We start from the raw sequence: 20,433 nt of genomic DNA, 5'->3' as shown, positions 1-20,433 counted from the left end.
AGATGTTCAGTACTAAGACACCTGCTATAGGTATATAGGTATATGTTTGCCTTCCACCAAACTTTAAATGTGAAAAATAGGAGCACCACGGATTCATCTTATTTTCACTTTCCCATTGCCCTTCACCCCATTCCATATCAGGAGTCGCTAAGATGAGCTATTAAATGCCTACATGAGTTTCTTGCTTAATACAACTCATGTGAACATTTAATAGCTTTACATACATTATTTTACTGTATTATTTCAATGATACCTACTATTAAGTTAGGTATACTTATCCTCATTTTACAGATAAGGAATTTGAGAGCAGTTGAGTAATCTATCCAAGGTCACATAAAATCACAAAACTGATGCCCTGCAAGGACAGGTACTGGGTCTGCTTTGGGCACCAATGAAGCCCTGCCACATTTGTGTTGAATGAAGAGCTGGTCTCTTCTCAGTGGGTACTGGAGAGGTGGCACAGGATAGCTCTTTAGCACCTGGGATCTAGTATCTAATCATCTGATTTCAAATGCTGGCTCTGTCATTTACCTCTGTGACCTTGGACAAGTTCTTCAACCCCTTTGCACCTCATCTGTACCATTTCCTCATCTGTAATGGGGATGATAATAGCACACACTTCCTAGGGTTGCTGTGAGGATGTAATGAGATAATACATACAGAGTGCTCGGAACACCACCGACACACAGCACTTGTCAAGTGTTAGCCGCTCTCGTTGTTATAGCACAGATGCTCCTTCCTCCCACCGCCAACTCTCTGATCAGCCTGTACCCCCATATTTTGCCTGTAACCTGTATGGCAGAGCCAAACATTTTCATTTATGCTTCTGTTTGACTTCTTTTCCTGTCTAATGGCTCAGCCAGATCTTAATGTTGGCTTTTTTCTTTTTTAAACCTCTTTCTCATCTTGACTGTCCATCTGCCCATTCCAGAATGTGCCTCCTCCAGACTTCTCCTTTTCCCACTGGTTCAGACTTGCCTGAGCCACCTCCTCAAGGCTGCTATTAGCAAAGCTCGGCCTCTCCCCACTGGGGTCCACCTCCAGTTAGTCACAGAAAAGGAGAGCTTCACATAACCCACAGTCTTCATTTGTATTCTGTGTCTGAATTGATATCTTCATATGGATTTGCCGAATGCCGAAAGAATTCGTGGTGAGAACCTAACAGATGGTCTCCCTACCATGTCCCATGCTCAGATTCTCCCGGCCACCCTGTTCTTACCCTGAAAGGGCAGCATCCCCTCTCATACTGACAGACAGACTGAGGATTGACAAACCACACTCATTCTCAGTCTGCTGACTTCCTGACTTTAACTGTCCCTAGAGAGGGGGTCATAAACTCAAATACTTACAGGAGCAGGCGTGGAACAATAATGGGACATGTACAGAGCCAGGGTGTGTGCAAGTCTTATATGAGTGATGGGGATGATGACAAATGGAAACAGGAGCCAGGGACTCACAGCTGAGCTGGAGTATTGCCATGAGGCTCAGCTGCTTTGAGGCCATGGCTCGCCAAGTGTTGACAGGCCCTCAGTCTTCAGGAGAAACTAGGAAACTGGATTTTATAAAGAATCTAGAATATGGTAGAAAGGAATCCAATATATATATGATACATGGAATCCTTCTTTGTGTGAGGCACTGTATTTAGTGATATATATATATATTCCTTTATTAAATCTTTAAAATAACCTGAAGAGAGGAAAAGCTGAGACTCAGAGAGTTTATCTGACTTGCCTAAGTCACACAACTGGTAAGGGTCAAAGCAGGGATTTGAGCTTGGATGCTGCCTCTATTTTATTTAAAAGTCTCTCTTTTCCATCTCTTCTTGGGCTACAAATTATTCTAAGGTGGAAATGAAGGTCATTTCACAACATGCTCATAAGCTGTAGGTTTTATCATCTACAGGCATTTAAAAACAAGTTACTTCTGGGGCTTCCCTGGTGGTGCAGTGGTTAAGAATCCGCCTGCCAATGCAGGGGACGTGGGTTCGAGCCCTGGTCCAGAAGATCCCACATGCCGCGGCGCAGCTAAACCCGTGCACCACAACTACTGAGCCTGTGCTCTAGAGCCCGCGAGCCACAACTACTGAGCCCGTGTGCCACAACTACTGCAGCCCACGTGCCTAGAGCCTGTGCTCTGCATCAGGAGAAGCCACCTCAATAAGTAGCCGTGCACTGCAACGAAGAGTAGCCCCCGCTCTCCACAACTAGAGAAAGCCCACGCGCAGTAACAAAGACCCAACGCAACCATAAATAAATAAATAAATAAATAAATAAATAAATAAATAAATTTATAAAAACAAGTTACTTCTTTGAGAAGCTGCAGTAAGATTATGTCTGGTGATGGTTAAGAGTTGCCTTTAATGTTATTTTCTTTCTCAGACTGTTACACTTGTAGGGTTGTTCTAATGGCTAAGTTTGAGGGCTTCTTTGACTCTATTTAAAATACAAGTACATCTGGGAGCCATAACATATTAGGCTTTATCAGTCATTCCTGCAATAGCCTGAATGTGTTTACCTGTTCATTTTTAAATTGGAACAATTCCATATGGAATAAGACGTGAAAATCTAGGTGCTGGCAGAAGGGAGATTGATGACATAAACCTAGAGTTGGGTCCTGGACAATCGGCAAAGATGGTCCCTGGATACCCAGGGCTGGGGAGAGGGAGTGAGAAGCAAGAGCTGCGGAGGGAAGTGAGGGGTCAGCTCCTCCACGGGTTGTGCAGGGTCTTCCTACAGACTAGGGGTCTCCAGTGTATGTCCCACTGCACCCCTCTGCATTTTAGAGGAGGAGGGTGGAGGATCAGAGAGAAAAGAATGTGGGGGAAAGAAAATGAGGCAGGACAGGGAGAGAAGCAGTGGAGAATAAAGAGGGAAATATATTATGGAGGAAAGAGAGGTTTGCAGGAAACTGAGGGATTCTTTCTTGAAGCAATAATTAGAGGGCACAGCTCCAGTATGGATATATATGCCTGTAGTAAATGAAAGTGCTTAAAATAAGACCATATATGCCATTTTTAAAGAAAACATCCTTTCAACATAACAGTGGAGAGTTAGAGGGGGCAGGGTGGCTAGTGCTGGCCAGAGAGCAGGGCCTGGAGGAAGGAAGACACGCCTGAGGCCACACTCTCCTGCCCCTCCCCCTATCCGGCCCACATCCTGCCTTCCACTTGGTCTGGGCAGTCTTCTGGACAGATTTACTTTACCTCATCCTCAAGGAGCTCTTTGGGTCTGGGTGGGACTTGAGGTTTATGCAGAGAAGTCGGGGCTGGCAGAGTAGCGGCCTGCCTTGCCTTTGCCGAAGGCCAGTTGGGTTTACTGGGAAGGGTCTTGCTGAAGGGCGGAGACTGCCTCTGGCTTGACCGATTGTCTTTGAGAGGAAAAACAATAAGAACAACAAAGCATAAGATGAACGGGTTCTGGATCATTCCCTGGGCAGAAGCCACCAAGATCTAGAAAGTATAAAACCCCCAGCATCTATGTAGCCAACACATTATTAACTGGGGCATTCCCTTAAAGAGTAGAATGACACGTTAGGCAAAAATTTCAACTGCCCATTGACTTACATTATAAAAACCAGAAGAATGTCCTCATCAAAAACATCCTCCTAGGGATTGATGGAGACCCACAGACCCAGGTGAGCAGACAGCCCAAACACTCTGCTAAACAGATGGTGACCTTGAGGGGGGCGGTCTCAGGGGGGGCGGTACTCCTCAGTGCTCCTCAGTACCAGTACTCCTCGGTACTCCTTTACTCCATGAAGCCTTAAGGGCAGTGATTCTCAATCCTGCCTACACATAGGAACCACCTGGGAGCTTTAAAAAATGCCAAGGCCCCACTCCAGACATGCAGTTTGAACTTCTGGGGAGGGACCTGGTATTATAGGTTTTAAAATTCCCCAGGTTATTCTAAGGTGTATTCAGGGTTGCAACTACTTATCCGGGTGAACCTATACGTTCCTCCTCTTAATGATGTCCTCGAATCATGGGGAAGTCGTGAGTACCCCCTGGCCCAGGACCGTCCTCACCAGGTGTCAGGGAAGGAGTCCAGGCTCTGAAGTCAAGGGCCCTGCATTCAGTCCCCTGCTCTCCACCCACCAGCGGCACTCCTTTGGGCTGCTTCTTCATTATGTAACCTCTCTGGCACTCACATTCCTCATTTTTAAAATGAGGATCATAACTATCCACCTCAGAGAGTTATTGTAGGGATTAGGGAGAAAGCAGCAAGGCAGGAGGAACACTGTGTCTGGCAGAGCCGATGCCTAATATACAGAACTAACCTTACCTGCATAATGTGGTGGAGGGCTTAGGCAACAGGGAGCCTACCCGGTTGATCTGGGAGCACACATTCTGACTGATACACTGTAGGAAAATCTTCGCATAGGAATAAGCTGGTGGGTTCCCCTTCCTGGAACCAGCCCAGGCGCTTACCCTGGCTTCCTGCTCCTTCCTTCTGCTATGGCTGGCCCCTAGCTTGGTACAGCTGCCCCTGCCTCTGCCTGGCCCACTCTGCTCTCCTCCCGGCGCCTGCTCCAGCCCTCAGCCCGTGCTTCTGCCTCGTTGAGGGTATGTGGTTAACTTTACACTGGGTGCCTCCTTCTGGTGGCGTAGCTGTGTTCAGGCACAAGGCATTTATCTACTTTACTATGCCTATGACTGTCAGTTTTTGTAGTTTTATTGGCAGCTCTTGGAGTTTACTGAGATTTCTTAATATAAGATTTAAGCCCCTCAGAAGGAGCAAAGCATAGAAGACAGACTTCGGAGAGTATGACCTGGAATGAGCCGCTTAACCGTCCTGAATAGCGGTTTCTTGGTCTGTAAAACGGGCCTGACGCAGCCCCTTCCTTCCCAGGGTTGTTGCGATGATTGAACGAGGTCACAAATTCGGTTGTGGTGTGTGGAGCAGAGAGCGGTGACGGGCACGGGCTTTGGAGGCCGCAAGGCCCGACTTGCATCCCAGCTCTGCCACTTATAAACCTTGGCCCAGTGAGTTCACTCCTCTGAGCCTCACTTTCTTCCTTTGTGATTATCAAGAAGGTGAAGTAGGCCATGACTGTAAAGCACTAAGTTGTAAACTGTAAAAAGGCTGGGAGTCTGCCTGTCTTGCTTGCTGCTTAGCATAGCTCCAGCACATAGTAGGTCCTCAATAGATGTGGCACAAAGCAGGGGCAGGACCTGGTACCCTGTAAGGAGGAAGCTATCCTCAGGGAAAAGGATCACTAAACCCTTTACACATAGGGATGCTCTGGACGACTCCTAGCCTCACGGGGATCACGTGGACACTCTCCCCTCCTCACCTTGCTAAACTTAGTCACTGTTAGAATGGAACACAGACTTCTTCTTGGGGGGGGCGGGGGGGCATTAAAAGTTACACTCAGGCCTGAAGGCCACACCTAAGACTCGTCCTTTTAACCAATAAGGCTAATTCCAGGCTTAGAGGGCTTCACCCTTATCCCCTCCCCTTGCCCCTCCCCCCAATTAAAACTCCACAGTCCAGACTCAGTGTATCTGTACACTGAATGGGGCGGCGGTGGGAGGGATGGAGGAAGGAGGGGCCTTAGCAGACACTGGGATCCCTGAAGGTCATCCTGGTTCCATACAGCCATCTCAAGAGAAATTCCAGAACCTTGTACGCAGGAAGCCAGAAGAGAAGAAGGGACTAATCTTGGGTTGATTTCTCTGGGGACTATCAGGAATTGAGGTGGGGTGGGGAGCCACAGGTTGTGCTTGTTTTATCTTTTGCCTGTTTTCAACATTCCCAGTTTAAGAAGGATACCCCCTCCCTTCCCCAAAGGGCAAGCTTACCAGCGGGGGCTCCAGTGCCTGTGAGTGACCAGATGACCCACATGGAGGTGGTGAGAGTGGGAGGTGCCCACCATCCTGCTACCTTGGCCTGCCCCACTCCCTGCTGCCCTGAAGGCCGAGCGCCCAAGGTCTGGGTGGGGACTCACCTACGTACTCATCCCTGGTAAAGGGCAGGGCCCGGTGAACTGTCCGAGTCTCCTGCTCGGCGGGTGGTGGCTCGTAGCTGTCGTCCCCAGTCTCCTCGGCCGGCAGCACATACATATCCGAGTCGGAGTGCTCATCTGGGTTTTCATAATCGCTGTCCTGCAAGTACAGATACCATGCTCAGCGCCCCACGCGTGCTTAGGAGGGATGGAGGGACGAGAAAGCAAGGCTGGGAGGGGTCGGCTAAACAGGGTTAGGCAGCTGTTAGCGGCAGCCCTGGGGTTGAAGCCGGGCCTTTTGTCTCCAAAACATATCACCTGGACTACTATCCTGGGGGAACGCATGGACCTCTAACCCCAAGGGTAGCTGAATTCTGTATGTCTGCAAAGAACAGCCAGAGATAAAATATATTATAAGAAGACAGAAAAAGGACCCAATAAAATAGAATAACCAAATAGGTTTTATTAATCATGAAGGTTGATGGTTGAGGAAAATGTAAGTGTAATAAGAGAGGGTAAGGAGAAGCTCAGGAATACAGACACCTTTGAGGAGATAAGGTTTGTTTGTTTTAAACAGAGCTGGACAGTTGCAGGGACAAGGGCTTCAAATTAACTCAGAGTCCATTCTCTTTCTTTTTGTTTGTTTTTTTTTATATAAATTTTATTTAAGTCCATATTGAAAATACGTTGAGTCAGTCTAAAGTTCCAACAGTTCACAAGGAGGGAAGTCTTCCCAACCGCTCAGTTCCTCTCCCTAGAGGCAAACAGAGTGACTAGCTTCTTGTGTGTTTTGTTCAGAGATAGTTTATATGTGTAGCACATATACGTATATTCATATGGAGGAAATACTTGATTCAGGACTTAAGAGGTCCTCTGACCTCTGTGCCCACTGCCCCCTCACACTGCCTGACATGATGCTCGATCCATACATGATTTTCTGATGAATCTATGATGTACCTGCCTTTTGGCCTGTCTCCTTTCCATGGCAATTGTGTAACATTGAGGCAGGTATAGTGTTTCCTTCATTGCTGTATCCTCAGGGCCCATGACAAGGCCAGCACATGATAGGCACCCAGGATGTTTGGGACAAATGAAGGAATCAGTGAGTGAGCACTGTGCTTTCCTCCTCAGTCCGAAGGGAGAGGCGGGAGAGGAGAGGAAGAGGGTTAAGAGTGGGATAAGGAAAGAGAAAGGAGGCTGAAAATATAGCTTTTCCCGAGGTGGCTGGAGGAGTGGGGGGAGAGAGAATAAAAGGAGGAAGGAGCCCAAAGGAGGGTGCTTGTCCTTACCCTGGCATGGGGGAGCCAGGAAGGGACAGGGAGAGGGGGGAGGTAAGAAAATTCCTGTAGGGGTGATTTTCCCAAACCCTTAGGTCAGAAATAGCAGATGGGAATATGAAATTAGGCTGAATAAAGTAATGATAATAGTAATGATTATTATTATAACTAACATTTCTATGCACTGTATACCTCATTGACCCCTCATCACAATCATATGAGATAGTTTTTTAAAAAATCCCATTTTGCATTTGAGGAAACTGAGGCCCAGAGGAGTTGAGTAATTTGAGCCTGCAGTCTGTGCTCTGGAGAAGCCAAAGACTATTCCCAGGCTGGAGGCCTGGAGGTGGAGTGGAAGTGAAAGTGTGGGCCGGGGGGAGGCTTTAACAGGGCAAGACCCTGGCTTCCCAAGCCAGGGACTCTCTTCATCCAGGCCAAGGACCCAATTAGTGCTGTTGCAGCATCCCAGGGAGACGTCAGTAAGAGCACTGAGAAGCAGTTGCTTTAATAGACATTCAGAAAGTGAAAGAACCAGTGGGCAGCCAGACACATGTGCCTGAGTGGGGGACAGTTTGGGCATCCCACTTTGTTTCAGTTTTCGTGGAGCAGGGACTGGCTTCCTAGACTTAATTACCTGGAGGCTGAGGATCAGTGTGCATCCCGGGGAGGAGTCTGGAGTCCTTGCAGCCCCTCCGGCACAGCAGTCTGACTGAGAGGACCAGGTTGGCAGAGGTGGCAGAGAAGGTAGAAAAAGAGAGATCCCATGTCAGCTGTTCCTGGAAGCCGTCCTCTGACACTGGGCTGCCTACCAGACTGTGCCCCCATGAGGACCGGACTGAGACTATATATCCAGGGCCCAGCATGGGACCTGCTGCAGGGTAGGTGCACACCCAGCATACCTGGAATGAATGAATGCACTGAGCTGCTGCCTGGGCTCTGAAGGGACTGAGGAGGAGGGGATGGATGCTCAGGAAGGGCTGAACTGGCCCTTCATTTGGAAAGTCTTTTCTGTGGGAGATGCACCACAAGCCCCTCCTACTTCAAGCACAGTAGAATGTGTTGAATGTCTTTTCATCAAGAGAATTAAAAGGGAATCTATTCAAACTTCTGAGAGTTTTTAAAAATCCCCTCCCCCCAAATTATTCTAAATTATGACAAACAAAATTCTTTTGTTAATTAATTAATTAATTAATTCATTCATTCATTCATTCAATACTTGAGGAAGTACAATACTTTGGACAGTCTAATGGGAACTTTGAAGAAGGGAATGTGTAATCAGACAAAAATCTTCTCAAATTGTCCATTCCTTCATTTGTGTAATCAATATTTATTGAGCACCTACTATGTGCCACCCATCATGCTTGACTCAGAGCACAGTCCCTGGCCTCAGAGTGCTTGTATGCTAGCATGGGAGACCAACAGCAAACAAATAGTGAATAATAAATAAGTAAATCATCCAACAGATAAAATAGATATGCTTGGTCATAGATGCACTGAGGGAATGATCGGGTTCCTGAGACAGAGAGCAAAGGGAAGAGGGATTCTGTCTGGGAGAGGGGTGCTGGAAAGGCCTTCCTGGTGAGAAGCAGACACTTAAGCCAAGCCTGAAGTACAAGAAGGAGCCGACCAAGTGAAGAAGGATGGGGATACTCTGGTTTCTCCTTTCTTCCCCTCTTCCTTCACCTACTCAAGGACCATGAGTCTGAAATCGCTGAGTTAGGCAGGACCTCGACCTGCTGTAGGGACTGAGGGCAGGCCTGTGTGCCTGGGCTGGGATGAGCAACCCCTGCTGAGGGGGTGCAGGGAAGGCTAGACAGGGCTGCAGGGGTCGGATTTCATTAGGTCTGGAGGCTTTAGCAACAAGCCTGGATTTCATTCTATGCACCAAGGGAATCCAATAAGGTAAAAATTGTGAGTGAATGTTCAATCAATCCTTACTATAGCTGGTCCCTTCATTTTGGTTGTTTAACTCTGGGGACACAAGTCATTCCCTCCTCTTCAGGCTGATTTTATTTTGTGTTTGCTAGGTCCCCACCTTGTCTTCTTCCAGCCAGCGAGCTCAGTTTTCTCGGTTGCCTGGGGGACGTTGGTCCAGTGTCTTAACTTTGCTTCCACTGTGGCCGTGTGTGTGTGTGTGTGTGTGTGTGTGTGTGTGTGTGTGTGCCTCCAGCAGGGGGCGCAGCTGCAGTGCTTCTGAGGGATCAGTGCTGCTGGGCCCTGGGAGGCTCTCCATGCCTAAGTGACCCACAGTGAGGCCACCTCACTCCTTCTTTACAAAAGTCTTTTCTCTGCAGTTGGAACGGGAGGAACTTCCATCTCCTGATACTCTGAATAAACTCCAGGTGATGTACACAGTGCGGAGCTGGGCTCAGGCTCAATTCTGGGCACTGGACAGGAGTCCTGGGTTCTCATTCTACTGGGACACTGAGTAATTGAGAGACGGTCGGCAAGTCATTTTCAGGCTCTTGGCCTCAGTTTCCTTATGGGGTATGTGGTTGTGTGGAGGCCCTCTTGGATCCCTTCCAGATATAAAGCTCACAGACTGGAGCAGCCTAACATTCTGCATGAATCTGATATGTGAGGAATAATCATTGTACAGAAAAGTTTTTAGGATGTCTTGTCTCTATAAGATTCAGCCCCAAAGAAAAGTGGCCCCTGGGGCCCTGTGGGTTGCAGAGCCATCTTGAAGGGGTTCACAATTAATTCTGACACACCACTCCAATGGCATCATGGTCAGGGAGAGCCCTCTCCATCTGTGGCCCCCAGAGTCTGTTCATATCCTCTTGGTCACGGCAAGCCCCTTGAGTTTTAAAAGTCTGCTTCTGAGATCTGAGAACCTGGGTTTGAATTTTGGAATTGCAATTACTTAAACTCTCCATGTCTTGGTTTCTTCACCTGTAAAATGGGCAGGGCTGATGTCCAAACTGTTTAACAGGTAATCCAGCCCAGGTACTGACCATGACCTTAAGGAGTGTCCTGGAGACTCCCCGATGGGCCAAGCATTCACTCTTTAGTTTGTTTAGGGCTCCTGGCAGGGACCAAGCAGTGATGGGGCACTGTGGAATTCAGGGCAGAGGCATTTCCCAACTGATTTGGAAATATTCAAACATTTTAACATCTGTTTTGGCTGTGCTGGTGAGTACTCTGAATACCAGCAGAAAATGGGGATAAGAATGCCTACTCATAGGGCTGTCATGAGGATTACATGAGGGAATAAGTATGAAGCTCCTAGCCTGGCACATGGTGGTGCTAGCTCAAGTCAGCCGCTGTGAGGTTATTGCTGCCCTGCCTATGGGTGGCCCTTCTAGCCCAGCCATCTCCCCTCCATGATGGGCAGCTGACCACCAGCGTGTCATTCAGAAACAAGTCTTTAAAAAGGCCTCCCAGGGGCCCTGGTTGAAATGATACCCTTCTAGTCCCAGGAACAAATACTTACAAAGTCATCTGACCACTGCTCCTCTTCGTCAGCTGGCCTCTCTGAAATGGCATGTGGGAAGCAGAATGCACAAACATAAATCTCAGCTGGCCAGCTCCACCCTGTCCACAAGCACCCCGAACCTGCCTTCTCTGCCCTTGAGCCACCTGCTGCTATCTACGAGGCCTTGAATGGTTATTACAGTCACCTCATGTTCATTCCTTTCAAATCCTTTTCTAGTTTGTTTTTTTTAAGTCAGTTCTCAACAAAAACCACATTCAAAGAAAGATAGACAAGATGAAAAGGCAGAGAGCTATGTATCAGATGAAGGAAAAAGATAAAACCCCAGAAAAACAGCTAAATGAAATGGAGATAGGAAATTTTCCAGAAAAAGAATTCAGAATAATGATAGTGAAGATGATCCAGGACCTCGGAAAAAGAACGGAGGCAAAGATCGAGAAGATGCAAAAAATGTTTAACAAAGATCTAGAAAATTAAAGAACAAACAAACAGAGATGAACAATACAATAACTGAAATGAAAAATACACTAGAAGGAATCAATAGCAGAATAACTGAAGCAGAAGGACGGATAAGTGACCTGGAAGACAGAATGGTGGAATTCACTGCTGCGGAACAGAATAAAGAAAAAAGAATGGAAAGAAATGAAGACAGCCTAAGAGACCTCTGGGACAACATTAAACGCAACAACATTCGCATTATAGGGGTCACAGAAGGAGAAAAGAGAGAAAGGACCCGAGAAAACGTTTGAAGAGCTTATAGTTGAAAACTTTCCTAACATGGGAAAGGAAATAGCCACCCAAGTCCAGGAAGTGCAGAGAGTACCATACAGAATAAACCCAAGGAGAAACACTCTAAGACACATAGTAATCAAATTGGCAAAAATTAAAGACAAAGAAAAATTATTGAAAGCAACAAGGGAAAAATGACAAATAACATAAACTCCCATAAGCTTAACAGCTGATTTCTCAGCAGAAACTCTACGAGCCAGAAGGGAGTGGCATGATATACTTAAAGTGATGAAAGGGAAGAACCTACAACCAAGATTACTCTACCCAGCAAGGATCTCATTCAGATTTGATGGAGAAATCAAAAGCTTTAAAGACAAGCAAAAGTTAAGAGATTTAAGCACCACCAAACCAGCTCTACAACAAATGCTAAAGGAACTTCTCTAAGTGGGAAACACAAGAGAAGAAAAGGACCTACAAAAACAAACCCCCCAAAATTAAGAAAATGGTAATAGGAACATACATATTGATAATTACCTTGAACGTGAATGGATTAAATGCTCCAACCAAAAGACTCAGGCTTGCTGAATGGATACAAAAACAAGACCCATATATATGCTGTCTACAAGAGACCCACTTCAGACCTAGGGATGCATACAGACTGAAAGAGAGGGGATGGAAAAAGATACTCCATGAAAACGGAAAACAAAAGAAAGCTGGAGTAGCAATACTCATATCAGATAAAATAGACTTTAAAATGAAGAATGTTATAAGAGAAAAGGAAGGACACTATGCAATGATCAAGGGATCAATCCAAGAAGAAGATATAACAATTATAAATATATATGCACCCAACATACGAGCACCTCAATATATAAGGCAACTACCAACAGCTCTAAAAGAGGAAAGCGACAGTAACACAATAATAATGGGGGACTTTAACACCTCACTTACACCAATGGACAGATCATCCAAAATGAAAATAAATAAGGAAACAGAAGATTTAAATGACACAATAGACCACATAGATTTAATTGATATTTATAGGACATTCCATCAAAAAGCAGCAGATTACACTTTCTACTCAAGTGTGCATGGAACATTCTCCAGGATCACATTTTGAGTCACAAATCAAGCCTCAGTAAATTTTTAAAAATCGAAATCATATCAAGCATCTTTTCTGACCACAACGTTATGAGATTAGAAATCAATTACAGGGAAAAAACATAAAAAACACAAACACATGGAGGCTAAACAATACGTTACTAAATAACAAAGAGATCACTGAAGAATTCAAGGAGGAAGTCAAAAAATACCTACAGACAAATGACAATGAAAACACAATGATCCAAAACCTATGGGATACAGCAAAAGCAATTCTAAGAGGGAAGTTTATAGCTATACAAACTTACCTCAAGAAACAAGAAAAATCTCAAATAAACAATCTAACCTTACAGCTAAAGGAACTAGAGAAAGAAGAACAAACAAAAACCCAAAGTTAGCAGAAGGAAAGAAATCATAAAGATCAGAGCAGAAATAAATGAAATAGAAACAAAGAAAACAATAGCAAAGATCAATAGAACTAAAAGCTGGTTCTTTGAGGAGATAAACAAAATTGATAAACCATTAGCCAGACTCATCACAAAAAAGAGAGAGAGGACTCAAATCAATAAAATTAGTGAAAAAGGAGAAGTTACAACAGACACTGCAGAAATAAAAGCATCCTAAGAGACTACTACAAGCAACTCTATGCCAATAAAATGGACAACCTGGAAGAAATGGACAAATTCATAGAAAGGTATAACCTTCCAAGACTGAACCAGGAAGAAGTAGAAAATATGAACAGACCAATCACAAGTAATGAAATTGAAGCTGTGATTAAAAATCTTCCAACAAACAAAAGCCCAGGACCAGATGGCTTCACAGGTGAATTCTATCAAACATTTGGAGAAGAGCTAACACCCATCCTTCTCAAACTCTTCCAAAAACTTGCAGAGGAAGGAAAACTCCCAAACTCATTCTATGAGGCCACCATCACCCTGATACCAAAACCAGACAAAGATACTACAAAAAAAGAAAATTACAGACCAATATCACTGATGAATATAGATGCAAAAATCCTCAACAAAATACTAGCCAACAGAATCCAACAACACATTAAAAGATCATACACCATAATCAAGTGGGATTTACCCCAGGGATGCAAGGGTTCTTCAATATATACAAATCAATCAAAGTGATACATCATATTAACAAATTGAAGAATAAAAATCATATGATCATCTCAATAGATGCAGAAAAAGCTTTTGACAAAATTCAACACCCATTTATGATAAAAACTCTCCAGAAAGTGGGCAGAGAGGGAACCTACTTCAACATAATAAAGGCCATATATGACAAATCCACAGCAAACATCACTCTCAATGGTGAAAAACTGAAAGCATTTCCTCTAAGATCAGGAACAAGACAAGGATGTCCACTCTCACCACTATTATTCAACATAGTTTTGGAAGTCCTAGCCATGACAATCAGAGAAGAAAAATAAATAAATAGAATACAAATTGGAAAAGAAGTAAAACTGTCACTGTTTGCAGATGACATGATACTCTACATAGAGAATCCTAAAGATGCCACCAGAAAACTGCTAGAGCTAATCAATGAATTTGGTAAAGTTGCAGGATACAAAATTAATGCACAGAAATCTCTTGCATTCCTATACACTAATGATGAAAAATCTCAAAGAGAAATTAAGGAAACATTCCCATTTACTATTGCAACAAAAAAAAATAAAATACCTAGGAATAAACCTACCCTGGGAGACAAAACACCTGTATGCAGAAAACTGTAAGACACTGATGAAAGAAATTAAAGATGATACTGACAGATGGAGAGATATACCATGTTCTTGGATTGGAAGAATCAATACTGTGAAAATGACTATACTACCCAAAGCAATCTACAGATTCAATGCAATCCCTATCAAATTACCAATGGCATTTTTTACAGAACTAGAACAAAAAATCTTAAAATTTGTATGGAGACACAAAAGACCCCAAATAGCCAAAGCAGTCTTGAGGGAAAACAACGGAGCTGGAGGAATCAGACTCCCTGACTTCCGACTATACTACAAAGCTACAGTAATCAAGACAATATGGCAGTGGCACAAAAACAGAAATACAGATCAATGGAACAGGATAGAACTCCCAGAGATAAACCCACGTACATATGGTTGCCTTATTTTTGATAAAGGAGGCAAGAATATACCATGGAGAAAAGACAACCTCTTCAATAAATGGTGCTGGGAAAACTGGACAGCTACATGTAAAAGAATTAAATTAGAACACTCCCTAACACCATACACAATAATAAACTAAAAATGGATTAGAGTCCTAAATGTAAGACTGGGCACTAGAAAACTCTTAGAGGAAAACATAGGAAGAACACTCTTTGACATAAATCACAGCAAGATTATTTTTGATCCACCTCCTAGAAAAATGGAAATAAAAACAAAAATAAAAAAATGGGACCTAATGAAACTTAAAAGCTTTTGCACAGCAAAGGAAACCATAAACAAGATGAAAAGACAACCATCAGAATGGGAGAAAATATTTGGGAATGAATCAACAGATAAACGATTAGTCTCCAAAATATATAAACAGCTCATGCAGCTCAATATTAAAAAAACAAACAACCCAATCCAAAAATGGGAAGAGACCTAAATAGACAGTTCTCCAAAGAAGACATACAGATGACCAAGAAGCATGTGAAAAGCTGCTCAACATCACTAATTATTAGAGAAATGCAAATCAAAACTACAATGAGGTATCACTTCACACCAGTTAGAATGGGCATCATCAGAAAATCTACAAACAACAAATGTTGGAGAGGGTGTGGAGAAAAGGAAACCCTCTTTCACTGTTGGTGGGAATGTAAATTGATACAGCCACTATGGAGAACAGTATGGAGTTTCCTTAAAGAACTAAGAATAGAATTACCATATGACCCAGAAATCCCACTGCTGGGCATATACCCAGAGACAACCATAATTCAAAAAGACACATGCACCCCAATGTTCATTGCAGCACTGTTAACAATAGCCAGGTCATGGAAGCAACCTAAATGCCCATTGACAGACAAATGGATAAAGAAGATGTGGTACTTATATACAATGGAATATTACTCAGCCATGAACGACGTTGGGTCATTTGTTGAGACATGGATGGGTCTAGAGACTGTCATACAGAGTGAAGTAAGTCAGAAAGAGAAAAACAAGTATCGTTTATTAACGCATATATGTGGAACCTAGAAAATGGTACAGATGAACCAGTTTGCAGAGCAGAAATTGAGACACAGATGTAGAGAACAAACGTATGGACACCAAGGGGGGAAAGCGGCGTGGGTGGGGGTGGGGGGTGTGATGAATTGGGTGATTAGGATTGACATGTATACACTGATGTGTGTAAAATGGTTGACTAATAAGAAAAAAAATTTGAAAAAAAGAAAATAATGTCAGTTCTCAACGTGTTAAGAAAAGTCTCACTGGGGCAGAGAAATGGTGCATCTGACCCTTATATGTCTTTGTCAAGGGACATTTTTGGGACCTGAGAGTAGCAATCCATACTGTGCTGCTTCCAAGGATTTCTTTGAGTCAATATGTGGATGGTGTAATAGGAAGAGCACTGAACACGAAGTCAGATAGACCTAAATTCTCACCCAGGATCTGTTTCTAACTAGTTGGAGAGTAGGCAAGAATATCTAACATCTCTGGGCCTCAATTTTCCAGATCTATAAAATAAAATTCCAGATCTCTAAAAGGGAGTAACTTTTATGAATCTCTCTGGCTCAAATGTTGACTTTCTTATAAAAAAATTTTTTTCTGGTACTTTGCTACATGCCAGGCAATATTATCAGAGCTTTGTGCTCACTTAGCTCTCTCAAAAATCTTACGAGGAAACTGAGGACTAGAAAAAATAAATCATTTGCCAAAGGTCATATAGTAAATGGTAAAACCAAGGGTTGAGCCCTGGAGGTCGATTGACTTCCAAGTGCATGCTCTGAACCCCAGCGCCATGCTGCCTCATTGTCCTTGGGCTCCAGGGTGCAGGCAACGTCTTAGGCTCCACAGGGTGTATAAAAATGGATGTGACAGGTCTTAAGTAGCTTATGATCTTGAAGAATAAAATAGGTCTGGATTATGACGGTCAAGGAGACTATTAGACCCCTTTCCCTCCAAAACATGTGTAGAGTATGAGAAGCTTAGCATCAATCCCATCACATAAACTGACCTTAGAAGCTAAATACAATTCACTCAGCGAGACACAGGTTCAGACAGCAGAGTGGCTCTGATGACTGCACCATAGAGCATTCCCTCTACCCTCCCACCCCACTGAGCAGCCACGGCTAGAAGGCCTGGTGGATGGTCCCTGAACCCCCCAGAACCTCAGTGGAAACTTTTCTTGCCATTTCTATCCCCTGCCACAGCAGATCACTGACTCCAGATCCAGGGGGAGTCCACAGAGGCACAAGGAGAAGAATTATGGAGCTGAAGTGGGGGCCAGAAGGAAGTCTTTGGATCAGGGTGGCCAGATTTTAAGCAATGGCATCAACAGCACCCTCTCTAGGGAAAAACATGATGATAGGCTCTAAGAAGGAGCTTCATTCTACAAGTCAAACGTGAGTCAAACTTTGACAGTAACAGAAAATAATTCTTATGAAATTATTCTCTGGGTTGACTTATACCAAATTATAGTGTATTCTGATCATTAGGTTTGCCAAGAAACTCTAGAAGAATAGGTGAAAAAGTCCTCTTCCCAATATGCCACTACTGGAACAGTGGGGGAATAAATTTCTAATACCTTAAGTTTGGGGATAACTGAAGGTCAAAACATAAGGCAGCAAGATGTTTTTGTTTCAATCATTTACAATAGAAACCTTTATAAAATGCTTTTATAAGACACACTTCCCTGCCTTGGTTCACTCCTTTTCTCAGTCAGGCAGGGTCTACTTTCTGATTCGCTGCTGGTGAAAGCAGTTGCAGCCATCGTCTAACTAGTTTTCCTGTCTCCATTATCTTTCCTCTTCAATTCATCCTTCCGACCGTTTCTGATTATTTTCTTAAAATAAAGGTTGGATCATGCTGTTCCTTTCCTCAAGAATCATCAGTGGCTCCCTATGGAATAAAGTCAAGCTTCTGTATCAACACATTCAAACGCCTGAACCTGCTGTCCCTCCATTGTCTCCTCTTGCAGCCGGATCTTCCTTGTTCACGTCTAGTAATACCAGACAGCTGGTTCCTCCATCCTGCACTTTTGATAGTTCTCTGCTCTGCTAGTGCTGCTCCCCCAGCCCATCTTCCTTCTTCCATGGAAATCCCTGTCATCCCTCCTCCGTAAGGTCTTTCCCAGCCCCTCTGGTCATAACCCATCACCTTCTTCCTCTGAGCCCTCGTAGATGCTGCTGTCCCCTTGTGGCATGTACTTCATTCTTCCCTGTGCTATGACTAAGTTGTTTGTGTCTCTCTGTACCGAAAAGCAAGACCTACTTAATTGATCTTTGGGTCTGGATGGCATTTTGCATGTGTAGTTCTGCATTAATAAAAGCATAAACTGATAAATGTGTTGAATGGGTGACAATGAGGATAATAATAATAGATTCCATCATTGAATACCTCCTATGTGCTGGGTGCTAAGGGAAGTGTTATAAGTGTGTTTCTTCATTTATCCTCAAAACAGTACTATGTGGTAGGTGCCATTATTATCTCTGTTTTATAATCGAGGAAACTGGGGCTAAGACACATGTGTCTGAGGCACATGGCTGGTGAGTATGAGGGTTGGATTGGAGGCCAGGCTGTGTTGGCTCCTGCAGCTGAAATCTCATGTGAACCACCTGGCCTTCCACTAAGCATTCAGATAAAACCAAGGAGAAACAAGCATGGCCCAATCCAGGCATTGTGGCTCATCGAGGCAGAAAACAGAGAAAAGCATCATGTGGTCGAGGTTATTTGATTGGCCACCCACCCTCTCCCAGCCACATCCATCTTCTGGTCCCACAGGCAGCTCACTGCGTCACAGTCATAAAGTCACAACCTAGCAAGCCACTGCCCAGACCGAAAAGCGTAACAATCCAAAGTATTAGATCCAAGTAGTGGGTGGTTTTCCAGCATCTCGGGGAGCCTTCCAAAGTGTGTGGGTAGTGGTTTTAGAACCAAGCTCCCTGGGTTCAAATCCTGGCTCTGCTCTTTACCACCTGCTTGGCAATGGACCAGTGCTTTAATTGTTTAAAGCTCAGTTTCCTCGCCTGTAAAACAAGGATAAGAATAGTGCCTGCCTCATGTTTTTATGAGAGTCAAATAATGTAATACATGTGAAATGCTTTGCAAAGCCTGACACCCATTAAGTGCTGTGTTAATGTTATTCACTGTTATCTTAATAAACCCTCAAAACGATACCAATTCTACTTCACTGTAATGGTAACCACGCAGTATGGCTACCACAAAAAGTGGATCCAAGAAAGCCTCTAATGTAGTGAATAAAATTTTCAGGAGGGTAAGTTCAAGTTGAATATAGGCCCAGTGGTATGGGATTGCAGGCCCCTGTGAAGGAGCTGAGTTGCTGGTTGGGCCTCCTTGTCAGGGAAAGTGTCTTCTGTTGTTCTGTGTACCTGGTTTGGGGGTTATCCTCTATTTACTGTGTCATGATCCCATGCTACACATCCTCCCCTTGCCAGGCCCAGGTTTTGCGATTCCTGTGGCCCTCCCACACCTGAGGGCATAGACCTGGCACTATGAGACATGTGAGAATGGCCAGGATGACTCCATCTCAGCATCTGCTCCAGGCCAAGAAATGCAGGATTTTGAGCTTGGGCCCTGGGGTTGGACTGTCTTGCTCAAAATCCTGATTCTGTTATTTTCTAGCAGTGTGACCTTAGGCAACCTGTTAACCTCTGGGCCCCAGTTTTCTCATCACTAAAATGGACATTATTTTTAGCACCTGTATCATAGGATTCTGAGAGAATGAAAATGAAATAGCACATGGAAAGTACTTAGAAGAGTACCTTACATAGAGTAAGGGCCCAGTGAATGATGGTTATTACTATTAATTTACTTTCTCTGTAATTCTCACAGTAACCTGTAGGATAGACATTCTTATCTCCAGGTAAGGAATCTGAGGCTCGGGGAAGTTACAAAACTTTTCTAGGTTCAGTGCTTAGGGGGCAAAGCCAGGATTCCGACCCAGGCCTAAAGGACCTCAAAGGCCAAGACCTTCTCACCAAGCCAGCCTCTACAATGGAAATAAAAGACCTAGAGTCTAGAGAAACAATCATGTATCAGAGTGAGGATGATCCAGGGTGGTATAAAATTTCCTGGTGAATGTCCCAGGACCTGATCATAATGCCAGGTGCTGGGAGAGTTTAGAGAAGGGTGCACTGAGTGAGGGCTGAGAGGTTACACAAGGCTGTGTGCCGAAGGAGGGACTGAACTGGGCCTTAAAGGACGAGTGGGGCTTGGGCAGGAGAATGACGATGAAGGAGGGTGTCCCCCTTCCACTCCCAACACAGGGGTTTTTGTATCAGTCCCAGAAGCACGGCTTAGCCAGTGGAGGAAAGGGGCATCCGTAAGGCACAGGTGCGCACAGAATGGCCGAGCTGCACTGGAGAGTCACAGGGAACTACGCCGACAGGTAAACAAAGCTCAATTTGTTGCCACCCAAGGGGATGCTCCAGCCTCAGTGGGCACTGCATGTTCTGGTGACAAGCTGGAGACGGGGGCGCTGACGAGCCTGGTGTCTGAGTAACCCAGGTGTGAAGAGACAGAGGCGGAACCAGACTGGGGGTCTTGGGAATGGGTAGGGATGGCTGGAAGGACAATAAAGGACTCTGTGTTGAGAGCTTGAGGGAAAGGGTGAAGGAGAGGGTGTGAATTCAGTCCTGGTTGGGGGTCATCAGGAGCACCAGAGACCCTGGGCGGACCTGGTGGCCTCCCAGCCTGGGCATTGAGAGGTGTACTCCACAGCTGCATGCAAACACACAGCCACGCTATGGCCCTGATTCCAC

General features: G+C 44.6%; 1 protein-coding gene across 1 annotated transcript in view; it reads right to left on the bottom strand.

Moving 5' to 3' along the window:
* The window catches only part of BLNK (B cell linker), an 82,438-nt gene that overhangs the window by 27,834 nt on the left and 34,171 nt on the right, over nt 1–20,433 (bottom strand). The window contains exons 5-8 of the mRNA XM_060095789.1: nt 10,657–10,697; nt 7,855–7,929; nt 5,947–6,103; nt 3,203–3,366 (exon numbers count right to left, since the gene is read on the bottom strand). Coding sequence (XP_059951772.1) covers nt 3,203–3,366; nt 5,947–6,103; nt 7,855–7,929; nt 10,657–10,697 — 437 coding nt within the window. The remainder of the gene's footprint in view (nt 1–3,202; nt 3,367–5,946; nt 6,104–7,854; nt 7,930–10,656; nt 10,698–20,433) is intronic.

Source organism: Mesoplodon densirostris, chromosome 1 (assembly GCF_025265405.1).
Source record: "Mesoplodon densirostris isolate mMesDen1 chromosome 1, mMesDen1 primary haplotype, whole genome shotgun sequence".
In the NCBI taxonomy this organism is placed as follows: domain Eukaryota; kingdom Metazoa; phylum Chordata; class Mammalia; order Artiodactyla; family Ziphiidae; genus Mesoplodon; species Mesoplodon densirostris.
Note: the sequence above shows the minus strand (reverse complement) of the source record. Positions and strands in the feature narration are given on the sequence as shown.